This window comes from Phalangium opilio, unplaced genomic scaffold (assembly GCF_054372755.1).
Source record: "Phalangium opilio isolate 3A_F unplaced genomic scaffold, DU_Popi_V2 ptg000042l_1, whole genome shotgun sequence".
Classification (NCBI taxonomy): Eukaryota; Metazoa; Arthropoda; class Arachnida; order Opiliones; family Phalangiidae; genus Phalangium; species Phalangium opilio.
The window spans coordinates 1,371,333-1,389,491 of record NW_028324166.1 but is presented as its reverse complement, the minus strand read 5'-3'; the positions used below and the strand labels follow the sequence as shown (position 1 = coordinate 1,389,491).

The 18,159-nt window shown below is 40.2% G+C and overlaps 2 protein-coding genes and 1 long non-coding RNA gene across 3 annotated transcripts; all 3 read right to left on the bottom strand.

Annotated features, from left to right (window-relative positions):
- Positions 1-1,500: 1,500 nt before the first annotated feature.
- On the bottom strand, positions 1,501-4,872 carry LOC149678134 (glutamate receptor 2-like). Its single transcript, XM_089836994.1, has 8 exons — positions 4,837-4,872; positions 4,571-4,662; positions 4,138-4,228; positions 3,909-4,070; positions 3,685-3,841; positions 3,380-3,600; positions 2,211-2,497; positions 1,501-1,753 (listed from the first exon to the last, which is right to left on the bottom strand). Exons 1-8 carry the CDS (start codon positions 4,870-4,872, stop codon positions 1,501-1,503), a joined length of 1,299 nt encoding a protein of 432 aa, XP_089693120.1.
- Positions 4,873-8,936: 4,064 nt separating this feature from the next.
- LOC149678133 (uncharacterized) lies at positions 8,937-10,667 on the bottom strand. The gene is made up of 5 exons (XR_016366247.1): positions 10,406-10,667; positions 10,207-10,323; positions 10,047-10,102; positions 9,161-9,359; positions 8,937-9,072 (listed from the first exon to the last, which is right to left on the bottom strand). It is a non-coding gene; the product is annotated as an uncharacterized LOC149678133 (long non-coding RNA).
- Positions 10,668-11,061: 394 nt separating this feature from the next.
- LOC149678132 (uncharacterized) lies at positions 11,062-16,686 on the bottom strand. The gene is made up of 3 exons (XM_089836993.1): positions 16,629-16,686; positions 11,673-15,630; positions 11,062-11,421 (listed from the first exon to the last, which is right to left on the bottom strand). The coding sequence occupies exons 1-3, from the start codon at positions 16,684-16,686 to the stop codon at positions 11,358-11,360; spliced, it is 4,080 nt and encodes a 1,359-aa protein (XP_089693119.1). The 3' UTR covers positions 11,062-11,357.
- Between the last annotated feature and the right edge of the window lie 1,473 nt (positions 16,687-18,159).

The window sequence follows — 18,159 nt, the reverse complement described above, 5'->3', positions numbered from 1 at the left end:
TGCGTTTCTTCGGACTGTTTCGCAACGATAAACGTTACATCGGACGCTACGTAACTTGCGCTATAATTCACGTATATTGCATTTACATTACATTTCGATCATTCTATAACTTATTCTTTTCTGGAAACGACTTTAAAGCGAAGAAAATCTTCGCTCAAATATTTTTTCTCGTTCGCTTGCATTCCATTGTTTACGTTGTTGACTTATCAATGTTTAGCGCAACCTTTATCCAACTAACCACCAAATTATGTCGAATTAGACAGTTTAAAACTAATACTCTATTGAAGTACTTCATCTTAATCATAATTACGTTTAATTTGCTATGCATAATTAGTAGATTAGTTCAACAAATACAGTACGGCAAAAGTGAGATTTTAGAGGAAGTTGTTAATTCTTTTTTCAATCTTAATTATTTTAGAAGTCGCTCGCGATTAACTCGGGTTTGTGCCATTTTAACAAACCTTCTATTTCGAGGTTTGCAATTAATGTCATCGTTAATACAAATACTTGTCGCGTTTGTTGTCGAATTTTTACGGTTGAAGGTGCAGATATTATCAAAAAATATTGCCAAACCCTCTTATGATTTGGAAAAAATATTTCAACTTCATACCGAAATTTTACAAGAAATTAACAAAATTGATTCCAAAATCCAGCCAATTTTATTTATATGGTTAGTTGACTCCGTGGTTAATTTTTGTTTTAATTGCGATCGGTTATTCGAGAGAAATCTTTCTCCGAAAGCTATTTACACAATAACATTGTTGTTATTTCAACCACTTCTTAGTGTAACTCTGTTATTCGTTACTATGTCGCTACACGCTAATAATCGCGATGTTTTGTTGACCTCGTGTCATTTAAGATTTTTATTTCAAAATGAATGGAATACCAAGATTCAGACTGCAAATCTGTATTTAATGTCTAAAATTAACACGGGGCAAATGGAGTTTAAGTTTTTAAAGACTTACACCATTAATCTAGGGTTTATGGAAAGTGTATTTATGGCTGCCATTTCTTACACGTTGTTTATGGAAACTATGGTTAAAGCTGAACAAAATTAATCAACAGCTCTAGATTAATTTGAAGGAAAAGTAAACCAAGAACACGTTTAAGATCTGAGTTCGTTCAATGATTTGGGCTGTAGCGCGCACCGTGATCTCAAGGTACCTTTAGCACGACCCCCATATTGATAACCTTGCAACAACCCAGTTCAAACGCATAACCCAATTTGAATCCAAAATGTGTAGTGTATTGTCATACGTTCCCAGGTTTTATTTGGGTTCTTGGAACAATGAATAAATGTTGGTAAATAGATGTTTTGAATCATTGTGACATGTTTGTTGTTTTCTTGTAGGTAAGACCAAATCGTAAATTGCTGAAAACATTTGCTAATTACATATAGAAATTAATTTCAGTAATTACGTTTAATTGTTATAATTAACACATGACACTCAGTAGCATAAACTAACAAGATCACGTTACTAATAAATGCAAATTAGTGAATTAGAATTTAAAGTTAGTTTCCTGGAATGCGGAGTAATTAGCTTTCTTTGGTTTGAAGATTATTTCAGCCACCAAGACGATAGTAGAGAAACCGAGAAGAGACAGGTACAGAACGAAGACGGCTCTCAGATCCGAGAAACCAAGTGTCCTTTCGGAACCGGAAGTGTCGATGCCACTCGTGCATCTCGTACTGTCATCCGTTATGTCATCTCTCCATTTTTCTTTAAGGCCTGTTTCCACAAACTGGTATAATCTGAAATCAACACAATCAGTTGGTAGGTCGCGTAACTACCATCAGGCTATAGCGCATTCCATTCACTGTTCTGAACGCTCTGAAAAATGTTTCGTGTTGCATTTGTAGATCGCGATCAGGTCACAAGTCAGGTTCAAGTTAAAGGGACTCTAAAGAAGGCAGCGATGGGTGGGTAAAACTTATTTCAAATACGTCAGAGGAACGTGACCAAGGAGAGGTGCGGTTCAAAGAAACTTCGGGGATTGACACTACAATATCGCTAAAACTAGGACTAAGTGTCTAGTCCCACTCCATGTGGAGTGTTTGGATCTTGGAGTCACGTGGTGCTTGCAATCAATCATTAACGATACTGGCCCTAGATTTATGACGTAAAACTCTAAGCAAATCGCGGGCGATCTCAGAGCAGGTAAATAGAATACGCCATAAATGATAACCAGAGCTGATGATGGGTTATTACTTTTTGTCAATTGCATCTCTGGTTTCCTTCGAGAATCTTTTAGTGTAAGGGAAATAAGCGTGAATTGGGTAAATGGCTTCCTTGGCCAAGTGAATTTTTGTATCAGGAGCAATGGAGCACATGAGACCCAGGAAGTAGGAGAACGTCGTAGTCTCAACCATAAAGGCTGATTTCCCCATGACGGTGTCCTCGTAATTTTCCCAGGTAAAATATTCCCTGACGTTGATGAAACCTCCATTTTTATCCGCTTTATTCTCAAGGTTTTTGTAACCCGGCGCTTCGGCTGTCTACAGAAACGCATGAAGATTGTCAGGAGTTTTCAAACAACAAGAAAGGCGTTGAAATCACGTCATAAATAAGAAAGTTATCGTAGATTATATCAGGCCCCAATATGCCTGCATTGGCAGTTATAAATCGTCTCCAAAAGTACCTTGACTATCAACTCCTATTAATCTTAACCCTCTATTTAGTGTGCTAGGAGCCTCAAGGCGTGGATATGCTAATAACTGGATTGTTTACTGAGCATGGAACGCAGCCATAGTTTTTCCTCCATAGCCTCTAGTACCGACAGGCGAGGATGGGTTGAACTTTGAACCGGAAGTACTGCTTCAGGACAAACGGGTAGTCTTTTCATATAAGTTTAACGCTAATTCGTCGTCTGCCAATGAACGACGTTTGCCCGAAGCAGCACTTCCGGTTTTGTTTTGCCCCCTAAGATTTGTAAGCCTAATCACGAGCTTGTTTCAATCATAGCCCACTCGATCCGGACGGAGCAGCCGATCGAGTGGGCTGTGTTTCAATGCACAGGGGAAGATAGCAGCGGTTATCCAAGGTTATAGCAGACGCTCCAATTTATATTACTTTGCTGACAATGTGGCTATGCGGAGGACATCCTAACCTGAAGATCATTTTAGAATATAATTTTAGTCTTAACAAATATAATTAGTAAAACGTGATTGCGTTTAATTGCATCGTTTATACAACAGTAATTCATTAGAAGCTAGAATTAACTTCAAAAGTATCGTGAATAGACTCATTCAAGTTAAGCCTCGGTCACAAGAAAACTTGACCGACTGAAAACTACAAGTTGTACATGTAAGTAACCCCATGTCAAAGTCGAAAACGTTCCCAAGTCCCGCGACCTAGTAATTAAGGCATGAGTACATTACCCTGACAAATACTTCGAACGAGGATCCACCCCATATGAGAACCTTGAGGTCATCGCTTTCCTTGGCTAGGTCCACTACGTTTTCAATTTGCTTGGGTTCCGCTATGATGGTCAGTTGACTTTTGAAATGTCCCGTGAAGGCGTTCATTAGAGTTAGAACGGAAATGCACCAAACAAACATCAACCATTTGTTGATACCCCAAACTGGTTCTTTGGGAGTACCTAATAGACGAAACGCGTGGTTCATTTCTTTAATTGGTCAAGGCCTATTTTGACCAACTCTTACTCTAGTGAAAGGGAACTTACCTTCGGAGAAAAATGAAGCCAAATAATTCCAAAAATGGTCGGAAGCAATTTTTGACTTTTTGGTGGTCTTAACCCCGTGAACTGAGTTCAAACCAACGTCTATAAATGAACTTAGACTCACGAGAAACATGATGGAAAGTAATACTCCAAGCCACACCTATATAATGATGCAACTGCATAACACTTGAACTTGAGAATGTAATTGTATCGTTTCAAGTAATTACCTCCATATTGAATGTGGCAAAGAGACCCCAGTAATTGTCGTCCATTTCCGTTTTAAGTGCGGTCGCTATGATGAAGTAGCTCGTGTGAATTGGAGGCGAGTAATCAACTATATCCATCCGTTGGGGGTTCGCCGCTAAGGGAACCCCAAACAAATCCGCTTCCTAATAAATTTAATAATGATTCAATGTACAAAGTAATTGACATTATAGACGTAATTCGGGAACTTGCCCCTCTCTGAATGCTTCCCATGATACCAGTCCAATTACCATCCTTCATTTTTGTACCAAAACCACCGTCTGGTGAACGGACCAGTTCAATGCTGAAAAAAATATTTTTGGAATTTTTTTTAACTCCAATTTCACTTTGGGGTCTTATAACTCTGGTTCCTATAAGAGATACAGGGATTTCCTTTGAATATGTTATAGGCCTAATTTTTCCCTTTAAAATATTTGGGATTGCAATAATCAGGGCTCACGTAATTAAGCAAATTATTGGCCAAAGATAGCGTTAAATATCGACATGAAAATCCTTTTTGAACCTCCACTTTCCAGTGTTATAATTCTGATTCAATAAGAGCTACTGGAAATCCTTTGAGTATGTGAGAGCCCTATTTCTCTCCTTTCAAATGGTACTTAAGAATGATTAATTTAAAGCGGATTACCTGACGTTAAATGATAAAGCTAAATGCTCAATGACGTGAGATGATAATCCGTGCATTGTCCCATCTGGGTCAACTGTAAGCATTGGTTCAAACTGAACCAAATTGAAAAATTTCATTAAAATACTTTGTATTATAACCTTACACTCCTCAATAGTTAAATTAATTAATTTTTAATTAATTTTAATTACAATCGCTTTAACATTTTATGAAGACCTATTACCACTCAATGCCTAATCACCAAAAACCAAAATAATTTATCTACTTACCTCAATAATTCCAAAACGCCACGAATTCATAGCCATCTCTCAATTAATTTTGAACCTAAACAGTCCTAGTCTATTACGACAATGCCACTATTCAAAATGGAAAGGTTTATTCAAGCAATATAAGTTTATATAGTGTGGGAAATTAGCAAAGAAATATTGTACGCGTTGGCTCGCTTTACAAGAAAACTGGGCGTATGAATACGCGATGTTAAATATCATAATTTAGAAAGTAGTTTTGTTTGAACGAGAATATAGAAATTAACTGCGTGGTTTTCGGGACACGTAAATAAAACGGTACCAGTCTATGGGAGTCCAAAATAAACTTTCCCACGCTTAATGGCTCGCAAGAACATAGCGTAAATAATTGTTGACATGATTTATTTAATTCTATAAGGTTTAAATAATGGACTTACCTATAGAGATACTCCGTTGGGGAGTCATTGTGGGACGCAAAATGCATGTATTCTAATACATGTACTCTAGTAGGGCTGCCACAGTATCGGGAAAACCTTAAGTACACAGAAAGCTCGCGAAATTTAAAAATAATTATGATATTTCACGGAAACGTCAGAGACGGATTTTAAAATTGGTCACAAAAGTCAGGGAAAAGTCCGGTAATTTGAAAATGGTTATGATATTTCGTGGAAAAGTTCGGGAAGGTTTTTAAAATTGGTCATAAAAGTCAGGGAAAAGTCCGGGAATTGTTTTATAATGGTTATAAATGGCAGGGAATTTAAAAATGGTTATGATATTTCGTGGAAAAGTTCGGGAAGGATTTTAAAATTGGTCATAAAAGTGAAGGAAAAGTCTGGGAATTATTTTAAAATGGTTATAAACGTCAGGGAAATGTCAGGGAATTTAAAAATGGTTATGATATTTCGTGAGAAAGTTCGGGAAAGATTTTAAACTCTTTTACACACTGTAGCATTTAATCAAACAATTCTTAGCTATTCAACGCTGCAAAGGCACTTGTATGACACTTTGAAACTGTATCAACAACATGACGTAAGTGGCCCCTAACCCAATGAAAGACAAACAGAAATTCTTCGTCAATAGAAAACATCCTCCGGCGCTTAACCCAACAAATTCATTTTGAAATTGAGCGGACAACATAGAAATATCCGAGTTGTAAGACAGTAATTGTTGATCCGTTATTGGTGCTTGCAAAGTGCATAACGTTATGCCTCGGAACAACTTGGAACACTGTTTCAATTTCTCCGGAATCGCCGAACAAATCAGGATAACCACGATTAAAATCACCACAGGTTGACCGTACTTCGCGATGTAGTAAACTGATGAACCCAGGGTTTCGAATGATTCCGAACCGTACCGCTTGAAAATTAAAACACAAGTTAACTATTGCCAGCTGCAAGAAGCGATATCTAGTTTATTAGGAAGGCCTAAGTATTTCGCGCGCCATAGTCTCACTCCCCTTTCCAAAATACAAGGGGGACGTAAAAGGAGGCCGGGCTTTTTCGCCTCTCCCGAGTCGAAAATACGTAATTTTCGTCATTCGCGTCGCGCTGACGTGAGTTTTCAAGAACCAATGAGATGCTGCTGGTTGTAATTAAGAGGCGGGGATTAACTCCGAAACTACTTTACGTTTGGACTGGAGATAAAGCTGGAAATGTGGCGAATTTATACCTTCTCCCTAGTAAACTAAATATCGCTTCTTGCCAGCAGCTATAATTATTAATTAATTATTGTTTTACCTTTAAACAAACCGTGATTGAGAAACAAGCCGCTTCAACCGCTAATACGGACCACAACAAAACGAAGTTTTGGCAAGTGTTGTTGATGATATCAACAGTCGATACAATTCTGTGATATCTCAACCGCATTTCGCGTATGGCTTCGAATGTAATCGTATTATTCTCCTGGTTTTGAACTTCTTTCAAAAAATACGTGAAAGAGTCGATCATGTCTTCGACAGCGGTCGAAAGTACCACGAGACCCAAGGCAAGTAATGGGCAACATCCCATGAGGAATAATCCGCAATAGAAATTGTCCATGGCCATTAGAATGCATTTTGTTGTAGCTGACCAATTCGGTGTAGAGTCGAAAGTAACCATGGACATCCACCAATCAGCGACGCGTTTCGAACTGCATTTTATTTGCGACATCGTTGTGGTCAGACACGTCATGAGGATGACGTAAATACCGGTTAAAATGACGTAGATTTTCCATTTTTTCTGTAGTTTATCGCAATTTCTCGAATCTGAAATTTTAAAATTAAGTACAGTATTTTTCAAAGCTTTCTTCGTTTCTGTCATCTATGCTTTATTGAAGGGCCGTATAATACCCTCAACACTGGTAGATTACTGACCAATGATTCTATAAATGTTTGTACCTATCCCATATTCACTTATAATTTCATAAAAGTATAAATATAATTTATAAATTCCCATAATTTAAGAAAGATATTTCAATTTTTGGCTGGGCTCTACCTAGTGTTAGCGTGTTACCGATTTCTTACCTTTGAATGTCTTTCGAATGACGTAGCTAAAATTCTTTCGTATTTTTCTTCTGTACAATACTATGGCGTCCAAACTTACGGCGGACAGAGTATAAACACTGATATTTCCAAGTAACCATATATCCAACGGTTGACTGGAAAACATTACCACGACCCGTATGGCGCCATAGTGCAAAAATATAATTGCAAATGGTAACCAAACGATAATGGATATTTTGACCACCACCCAAAACAATGAATTCTTCACTTTGCCTTGTATCGGGTAAGGCATGACCGTAGGACTGTGTGGGTTGTTGATTGTCAGTCCAACAGTGACCGCCTTTAGAACCATAATGAATACTTTCCACTGTTTTTAAAGATATATCTGATACGTCACGCAATCTTTTGTTTTGACAGATTTATCGAATTCTTGGAAATAATATTGATTCCTTGGAGAAATTATTGAGTTCAATCGTAAAACACTACATTGATACACGTTCAAGTTGAACTCTTATGTCCTTACGAAAAATAGTTTACCTGTTGAACGCTAGAATACCAGTACACGTGCAGGAACATGCACTCACATTTCTGGAATAATTGTAAACCGAACCCATAAAAGTAGGGTTGACTATTGTTCACTTTGATCTGTTTACCTATTGAACACCAGAATACCGCGACAACTCCATAAAAATATGTTCATTAACAGTCACTTTGAACAGGACTGGTTATATCTTACGTAACACAGTTCAAAGAACGACAGAAAACCCGAAACTCTTCGGACTCAACATGGTTGTTTCGTCGAATAATTATGGCCTATTGTTGTAGACAGTATAAATACTAAACCTACGTTTACCTGACTGTAAATAGCACTATTCTTCAGCCATATCTTAAGAAAGCATTTCATTGTTTGTATTATTCGCGAAAACGTATTCACGGAGAACAATAACTTGAGTTTCCATTCGGCATCAATCGATTCAGAAAGTGTGGGGATAAAAGAAAATTGTCATGGCAACTATTGATTTCAGCGTTACCTTATCTAGGAATAAAAACCTTTTAAATTATGTGTCAGGAAGAGAAAAACGGAAATTAACCTTTCCCATATTTTATACTGTTTGTTGGATCATTAGTTTAGCCAGAAGTTTATAAGACTCGAAGTACCCATGTCTGAATGAAATCTAAAGAGGACTAGTCTGTCCCCCCTGCAGTCTGTTTGCCCGTATTACCTACAACCTCTGGTATGAAACGCGAGAGGTGAAAGAAAAATATCTCGTGGATTTTCGGAGCCCGATCTTTTGTAAGAAAGGGGGAAGAGACTTTCCACTAAACAGCTGGGTACTTAAAGATAATAATTGGCTTATGCCATAGCTACATTAAAACAACGATAACGAAGTTAGAAGCAAAGTATGTTATGTATTGATTAATAAAACATTATTGCCCATTAAAAGTAAGAGTAAATCAACTTGGAGTGAAGTCCGAAGATAACTGGCCTGATAATGAATGCATAAATACAGGAATACATACAGCTAATAGGAATAATATCTGCGATTTAATTGGTTGGTAGATTTTTCTTTTTCAAAATTTTTGTCTTTTACGACTTTTGGACTTGGGAATATATCGTAAGAAATGCCAAAACTTTTATTTACTTCTCAATTAAAAATTTTATTCGTATAAAAATTTCAATGCAATTGCACATGATAATAATAAAAGTACATTTTCAAGGATGGTTAATTAGACCCAAAATGATTAGAATTCCTTCTATAATTACTCCAATGGCGTCAATGCTAATTAAAATGGAATCAATTAATTAGCACAATTAGTGGGATCTAATTAAAGTCCAATTATTTTCCAAAACAATTGACGTGAACTTACAAATGTCGAAAGCCCAGTAGAAGTCGCGGCAGACCTGGTTCAGCGTCTTCTTCAAAATCAGGGAGTGACTCTCGCCCTCGTCGTGGCCAAAGTCCCCCAAGACGAGGTGTACGTTTTCTTGTGACTGTCACTTTCACACGATCCCACTTTTTGTCAAATTGTCGTCCGCGGTCATTTTGTTGAGATGATAAGTTGACAACTGTTAAATTTTGAAAACAAGTCACGCAAATTAAGATTTCCGTACTAGCTAGGTGTGGTTGGCCGTGTGGGAGAACGTGTGTTTGTTCAACAACTAACATGACAACTTCTATAAAATAACAGCAACCCAGACTTTATAAGTAAAGACATCTCCGCCTGAAAATGAATCTTTCATTCTAGCTACTGTTCCCGCATTCCCCATCCCCAGCGCCAAAAAAAGGAATTAAAAGGAAATATTTCCACAATTGACACTTTACAATAAATAGGGTTTGATACAGCTGTCCATCAAATTAAACCAAAACTTGAGGGTTGCTACAATACAACCGGGTGAATCCTTTTTTCGATGCCAATGTTGTTTCTTTCCCAATACTTCCAAGAGCCAGAAGCAGAATTTTTCTTGAAAAGAGTCCCTAGTCAGGATAGCCTTCTAACAATAATTACTTTTGTGGATTGGTAGCGTTGAAGTCTTATCTCACGTCTTTGGAATGCATCCACTTACAACCGGATTAACCCTACACCCAACAAACGATACAGCACCACCCTTCAGAAAAGTGTCTATTTATCTAGCATATTGGGTTCAATTAAGCATTAAAACAATCAAAACCATCATGGTAGTCGAATTGAAACGCCACTATACCTCCAATTATTGATTTCCTAAAATTTTAAGAAGTACTTAACCACCACTTACCGGCGTCTGTTGATTTTGTTCTTAGTTGAGTTCCTAAGTCGAAATCCCTTTGTGACCTTGCAATAGAAAGGGAAAGAATTGAGAAAACGTGTAGAACTTTGGCAATATTCATTTTATTAATAAAAATATTGTAAAAAAAATTATGTTGGAATTAACTTACGGGAGTTTGCGATTATCGTATGGCGCTGAATTGGAAAAGCCGGAAACCAAAATGATATCTCTACCGCATTAAAAGATAATTATATAGGTATATATCCAAACACGAGGCATCAGAGAGCTTTATGATTAACAATATAGTCGTTGGTTATAAATTATTCGAAATGTTATTTCCGTGTGCACACCCAGTTAATTTCGCTTACCAAATCCAAGTGGTGTTAGCTAAGTAAATATATTAATTACAACTCTCCAATTAATTTTATATGATTTCTTCACATTGTTATATTTGAGGTGATTCGGAATCTAATGTACGGTTTCTTTAATTTGGATATTATGTTTTTCCTATTGTGTTTACTGTTTTGTATAATTTACAGCGAATTGTTACAATCAGTCAATCAATGTGCTTAATACGTAATTGAAATTTCACCGATATCAATCATGCAGTTTGTTCAAGTTTGCTAAAGAGTTGTGACAGTGCATGTGTAACAAACTTGCACACAAACAAACCAACGAACCACTCTCAAATAAACATGGTGTTTTCTGTTCTGTGTCCCATAATTTAAAGGAAAGGTGCAGATAACATAACATTATATCTTAAAATATAAATGGGAAAGTATTAAAGTAAATAAATGATCTCTAATTACGAAATAATTAGCATTTAATTAGCCTTAAAAACGAGGACTACTGCGCCATCCACTATTGCTTTAGTGGCGTCTGCTAAATGGAAACACTTACCCCTAAAGGGATTGGTTGAATTCTCACTGGCTGAGAGGTAAGGGTTTGCAAGGAATATAATACCTTTTAGCATACACAACCTGTGGTATTAATAAAAATACAGCCACAGGTAAAACGAGACGCATAGTAGTTTATTTACAAATTGGACTGTACCTGTAAAACGTAACGTTTATTACGATGATGATTGTGGTTGTTGGATTTGACATTTCCTACTTTCATTTAAACGCCCAAGCGTGCATCGCGGTTCAATCAAAAGCAGTTGTGAAAAATTGTTTGATTTATTCAACTTGTAGAATAAATATTTGTACATCATTAGAAAAAAATAAATTAAAATGAAATGTGAGGCGGTGAATTTAGCTTTAGTCATTAGGATGTCCTTCCGGCATGGTTTTATGAAGGTAGGAAATAATCGTAGTGATCTCAGTATGGTACGAGACCCAAAATGACTAAAAATGAATTGATTCCTTCTCCAATTGCGCCAAAACTGAAATTTGAAATTAAGAAAGGTTTAATATTTTTAAAGGCATCCAACTTCTGAACATTAAGAACAATTCGTACAATCGTATAGAAACTGTCAAAAATGACCCTCGATTTTTTTAGTCCCTCACATTAGCGCATTTTAGTACTAGTTTATTCGCAAAATAACTGAATGTCATAAAAGCGATGGCTCAATAGGGTAGGGACCCGAGTCGGTTTAACTAATAATGGTAATTATTCAATTAGAATTACACTTACAATTTTTTAACTCCAACTATAAGTCTTGGCAAGTTTTCGCTGTCACTTTCTTGTTGCTGATATTCTTCGATGACAGATATTGGAATGCGTTGTCCACGATAATAAATATAATCCTCAGAGGTTGACGGTGGAAGACCGTAGCCTTGAGGCGGTGGTGGACCGTAGCCCTGAGGCGTTGGTGGGCCGTAGCCTTGAGGCGTTGGTGGGCCGTAGCCTTGAGGCGTTGGTGGGCCGTAGCCTTGAGGCGTTGGTGGGCCGTACCCTTGAGGCGTTGGTGGGCCGTAGCCTTGAGGAGTTGGTGGGCCGTACCCTTGAGGCGTTGGAGATCCATATCCAGAGTACCCACTAGGTTCACCGTACCCCGAAGGGTTTGGGATTGACATTCCTTCAATGGCCTCGAACTCTTTCTGAATAACAGATTTTTCAACTTCTTCGATTGCTTTGATTCCCTCGCGTTCATGTTCTTTCTTGACCACTTCGTCTTCGATTTCTTTCTCAAGTTCGCCAAGTATATCAACAGCTACCTTTTCATCTTCGATAATTATTTCTCCTTTTGTTTTAACGTGTGGTTCCTCAGAAGGCACGAATTGGCTCGGTTCTGGATTGCTTTCGCCTTCAGGATAGATTGGTTCGTAATTAACAGATTCGGGTGGTACGGTAGGTTCGTAATTGCCTTCTCCCAAGGGATAAGCTGGTTCTACAGGAGTGGGAGGTTCATAACTATTGTCTTTTTCGGGATAAGCTGGTTCTACAGGAGTGGGAGGTTCATAACTATTGTCTTTTTCGGGATAAGCTGGTTCTACAGGAGTGGGAGGTTCGTTACTATAGTCGTCTTTGGGGTAAGCTGGGTATTCAGGGGTGGCAGGTTCTTCTGGGTTAGTTGGGGTTTCTGGGGTGACAGGTTCTTCTGGGTAAGCAGGTTCATCTGGGTTGAGAGGTTCTTCTGGGTTAGTTGGGGTTTCTGGGGTGAGAGGCTCATCTGGGCTAGTTGGAGTTTCTTGGGTGACAGGTTCTTCGGGGTAAGTTGGGTTTTCAGGGGTGGCAGATTCTTCGGGGTTAGTTGGGGTTTCTGGGGTGACTGGTTCTTCTGGGTTAGTTGGGGTTTCTGGGGTGACTGGTTCTTCTGGGTTAGTTGGGTTTTCAGGGGTGACAGGTTCTTCTGGGTAAGCAGGCTCATCTGGGTTGAGAGGTTCTTCTGGGTTAGTTGGGGTTTCTGGGGTGACAGGTTCTTCTGGGTTAGTTGGGGTTTCTGGGGTGACAGGTTCTTCTGGGTTAGTTGGGGTTTCTGGGGTGGCAGGTTCTTCTGGGTTAGTTGGGGTTTCTGGGGTGACAGGTTCTTCTGGGTTAGTTGGGGTTTCTGGGGTGGCAGGTTCTTCTGGGTTAGTTGGGGTTTCTGGAGTGGCAGGTTCTTCTGGGTCAGTTGGGGTTTCTGGGGTGGCAGGCTCCTCTGGGTAAGCAGGTTCATCTGGGGTGGCAGGTTCTTCTGGGTAAGCAGGTTCTTCTGGGGTGATAGGTTCTTCTGGGTAAGCAGGTTCATCTGGGGTGAGAGGTTCTTCTGGTTTAGTTGGGTTTTCAGGGGTGACAGGTTCTTCTGGGTTAGTTGGGGTTTCTGGGGTGGCAGGTTCTTCTGGGTTAGTGGGGGTTTCTGGGGTGGCAGGTTCTTCTGGGTTAGTTGGGGCTTCTGGGGTGGCAGGTTCTTCTGGGTTAGTTGGGGTTTCTGGAGGGACAGGTTCTTCGGGGTAAGTTGGGTTTTCAGGGGTGGCAGGTTCTTCTGGGTTAGTTGGGGTTTCTGGGGTGAGAGGTTCTTCTGGGTTAGTGGGGGTTTCTGGGGTGGCAGGTTCTTCTGGGTTAGTTGGGGTTTCTGGGGTGGCAGGTTCTTCTGGGTTAGTTGGGGTTTCTGGGGTGGCAGGTTCTTCTGGGTTAGTTGGGGTTTCTGGGGTGGCAGGTTTTTCTGGGTTAGTTGGGGTTTCTGGGGTGGCAGGTTCTTCTGGGTTAGTTGGGGTTTCTGGGGTGGCAGGTTCTTCTGGGTTAGTTGGGGTTTCTGGGGTGACAGGTTCTTCGGGGTTAGTTGGGGTTTCTGGGGTGGCAGGTTCCTCTGGGTAAGCAGGTTCATCTGGGGTGGCAGGTTCTTCTGGGTAAGCAGGTTCATCTGGGGTGAGAGGTTCTTCTGGGTAAGCAGGTTCATCTGGGGTGACAGGTTCTTCTGGGTAAGCAGGTTTATCTGGAGTGACAGGTTCTTCGGGCTTAGTTGGGTTTTCAGGGGTGACAGGTTCTTCGGGGTTAGTTGGGTTTTCAGGGGTGACAGGTTCTTTGGGGTTAGTTGGGTTTTCAGGGGTGACAGGTTCTTCGGGGTTAGTTGGGTTTTCAGGGGTGACAGGTTCTTCGGGGTTAGTTGGGTTTTCAGGGGTGACAGGTTCTTCGGGGTTAGTTGGGTTTTCAGGGGTGACAGGTTCTTCGGGGTAAGCTGGTTCATCTGGGGTGACAGGTTCTTCGGGGTTAGTTGGGTTTTCAGGGGTGACAGGTTCTTCGGGGTTAGTTGGGTTTTCAGGGGTGACAGGTTCTTCGGGGTAAGCTGGTTCATCTGGGGTGACAGGTTCTTCGGGGTAAGCTGGTTCATCTGGGGTGACAGGTTCTTCGGGGTAAGCTGGTTCATCTGGGGTGACAGGTTCGTCGGTGTAAGCAGGTTCGTCGGGGTAAGCAGGTTCATCTGGGGTGACAGGTTCTTCGGGGTTAGTTGGGTTTTCAGGGGTGACAGGTTCTTCGGGGTTAGTTGGGTTTTCAGGGGTGACTGGTTCTTCGGGGTTAGTTGGGTTTTCAGGGATGACAGGTTCTTCGGGGTAAGCTGGTTCATCTGGGGTGACAGGTTCTTCGGGGTAAGCTGGTTCATCTGGGGTGATAGGTTCGTCGGGGTAAGCTGGTTCATCTGGGGTGACAGGTTCTTCGGGGTAAGCTGGCTCATCTGGGGTGACAGGTTCTTCGGGGTAAGCTGGCTCATCTGGGGTGACAGGTTCTTCGGGGTAAGCTGGCTCATCTGGGTTAAGAGGTTCTTCTTGGTTAGTTGGGGTTTCAGGGGTGACATGTTCTTCGGGGTTATTTGGGTTTTCAGGGGTGACAGGTTCTTCGGGGTTAGTTGGGTTTTCAGGGGTGACAGGTTCTTCGGGGCTAGTTGGGTTTTCAGGGGCGACAGGTTCTTCGGGGTTTGTTGGGTTTTCAGGAGTGACAGGTTCTTCGGGGTTTGTTGGGTTTTCAGGGGTGACAGGTTCTTCGGGGTTTGTTGGGTTTTCATGGGTGATAGGTTCTTCGGGGATAGTTTTGTTTTCTGGGTAAGCTGGCTCATCTGGGGTGAGAGGTTCTTCTGGGTAAGCTGCCTCATCTGGGCTGAGAGGTTCCGGGTAAGTTGGGTTTTCAGGGTAAGCTGGTTCATCTGGGGTGAGAGGCTCTACGTTTGGGTTTTCAGGGTAAGCTGGTTCTTTTGGCGTTAGCGGCTTTTCTGGGACGAGAGGTTCACTATTATCTTTTGGGTAAGTTGGTTCTACAGAAGCTGGAGGCTCGTAATTATTGTCTTCAGGGTAAACTGGTTCTGGCGGAGTGGGAGATTCGTAATTGATGTCCTCGGGGTAAGCTGGGTCTACTGGAGTGGGAGGTTCTGAACTATCATATTCCACAATGGACTGTGGTGGAGTTGGTACATAATTGTTTTCTCCCTCGGGATAGGCAAGTTCGTTTGATGGTGGATGGGGATATTTGTGAACAATTTTTTTCTTGCTGAGAAACTTATTTGGGAGGTCGTTTTTCTTCGTAATTTTCTTATCATAAATGCCATCCTTCTCGGGATAGCTTGGTTCGTACGCATTGTTATATCCGTAATTAGTTTCGCCCCCTTCGTAACTATCGTCTTTAGCTGGCGATCCATAGCTTTCGCCGTCACCGTAGCTCGATCCGTAATTATTTTCCCCTCCTAAAATGCAAGGTTTCAATCTAAACCTTCTTTAAAGTTGATAGTGATTTACTAAAAACAACTTTACAGGACGAAACCTTCGCCATTGGCTAGAGTAGATAATCTCCGAACGCGTAGGTGTTATGCAATCTTAATGTGCAAGGGATTTTGCAGTAGTTGCAAGACCTTTAATTTAACAAAATGAACCAAAGGCAATGTAGCCCACGTCTGTCGGTAATGTACCAATGTCAACTATCAGAATTTGAAACATTCAACGAAACCCGTTGACCCAATAAGAAACGGTGCAACTCCTAATTTGATATTTTTACTAGCGCCTGTATGCCTAGATATATTTCAAATTTGAGATCCCTGCATAACTACAAAGTGATCTAGATTGATGCCGGCGAAGGATCCTGTAAAGTGAACACGGACCAATTTTGGTTTATTTCGGACAGCATACCAATTGTTTTTTGAAAAACAGATACATAAAGTCGCACAGAATTTCAAAGATTTACTGAACAAGAAATTACAAAACGAATTAGTACCTTTATTGACGAAAAAAATCACGGATATCAAATGTTACGAACCAATCATAATAGTCATATTCACGACACAATTCTGACACTAAGTGAATACTATTTAACACAAACATGGAGAAATAACCGATTATAGGTATTGTTTACGTCGAAGATGGCAGTACGTTACCATCTTCGAATTTTGCTCTTGGTGTGTCTAGGTTTAACTTTTAAGATTACAGGCAACTGCACAATTACGTACCCCGGATATGGATGTCATTTTTAGACCTTCCAATTTTTAATAGTTTTTTTTGTTTACTATGATGTCAACATGTCATATGGGATTTGCGTTTGATATAAGTACAGATAACAGGAACAATGTGACAAGGACAACACATTACGGACTTTATAATATAAAGTCAACAATTATAACATTAAGGCTAACATATTTAAATCTATTTATCCATTTAATGAAATGGACATCTTTGGTACAAAAAAACTTACCGTAACTTATTGGTAATTGAAATATCAAGATAGCGTTGACTAGAACAGGGAATAACATAGTGGTCCTTCTCACGCGATGAAGTGTTTCTTTAGCAACAGTTCACCATTTCCGGGTATATTCTGTGAACTAAATCGGAAAGGTTCGCGTGCGAAAACGTTAATTCATTTTTGCGAGAGACCCGTGTTACTGATAAGTAGTAATCATTTATGGCCTATATATTTCAAAAAGCAATATACAATATTTGTCAAGTGAAATTAATGCTTTTCATCCGTTCCACTTCCCTCTGATTGCCAATCAGTGTAGCATACGTTTATGAGATATGTTCCATAAGTATGCTAGAGACTTATTGAGATCTAGTTCGAGAACGACGCCAGAATTGACTACACTCTGTGGTTAATTTTGCAGGACTTCCGTCTTCCTATTTAGTCTGTAGTAAGCCTTTGACAGTGCCTCACCAGGCGTCGCTTTACGAGAATCTATGACCTGCGTCACTTCAAGACAAGCTCTCAGTAACCAATGACAAACTAATAGCCAACATATCTTATGAACTTATGGTGTAGTTATATACACTGGGTTTCGTGTCGACTTGCATGACGCCATAAAGCTAAGGTGATGAAAAATCACCGAAAAACTGGGGCCTGCACTGAATACTTGATCCTCTGCTATTATTCAGTTCAATTATAGCGGGCATTTTAATGGGCGATACTCATAAAGGATAGTTTTATAGGCTACATTTATGCAAAACGTTTTTGTTGGGGACGTTTAAAGCGGACCTTTTCGTCAGCGTAATTTATAGCGAAAATACCATTAGCGTTATAGGTAGCGGATATTTCAATTGACGACTTTTATATATGTGCATTTTATATGATTGGATTTATATAGGACATTTTGTGGGCAGCGTTTATAGCGTGTATTTCGCAAACCACAATATGTGGCGTTTTTCTCGCATGCGACTTTTACGGCGGATTTTTCAAAGGCGATATTTATGGCGGTTTTTGGTGGACGTTTCACAGGGGGCATATATTTCAGATTTTTCGAAGGTGGTAGTTAGATTATACGTAAAAGGCGTGGGATATAATACCAGCTCTTTACATGGGCATTCTTTACATTTTCATTCAAAGGGGCTGGCCGGAGCTGTTGGGGTGAAGGGCAGGCTGGGAAATAGCACACTTCCTCTGGTCCAAAACCAGTTTATTAATTGCTTGGACTAGTTTTTTAATTCAAGAAGTGGGGGTTACTGGTCCTCGGGACCAGTTTATTAATTGCAAATCTATTGGAGAGCAAAGGCTGGGACCAGTCCGGAGACCAGTAAATAATTTCAGACACTAGGGGGTCACTGGTCCAAAGGACTAGTTTAAAAAATATCCTTATTTCCCAGCCTGGTGAAGGGTAGCCGAACTGTTGGTTAGCATATTGTTTACCCGCCCACCGCGACGGTGGTGCCATTCCTTATGGCCAAAGACCTGGATGTTTTCCCCCTGAACTAAGGGCGGTCTCCCCCCAACAGCGCCGGTAAGCCCCTTTAATAAT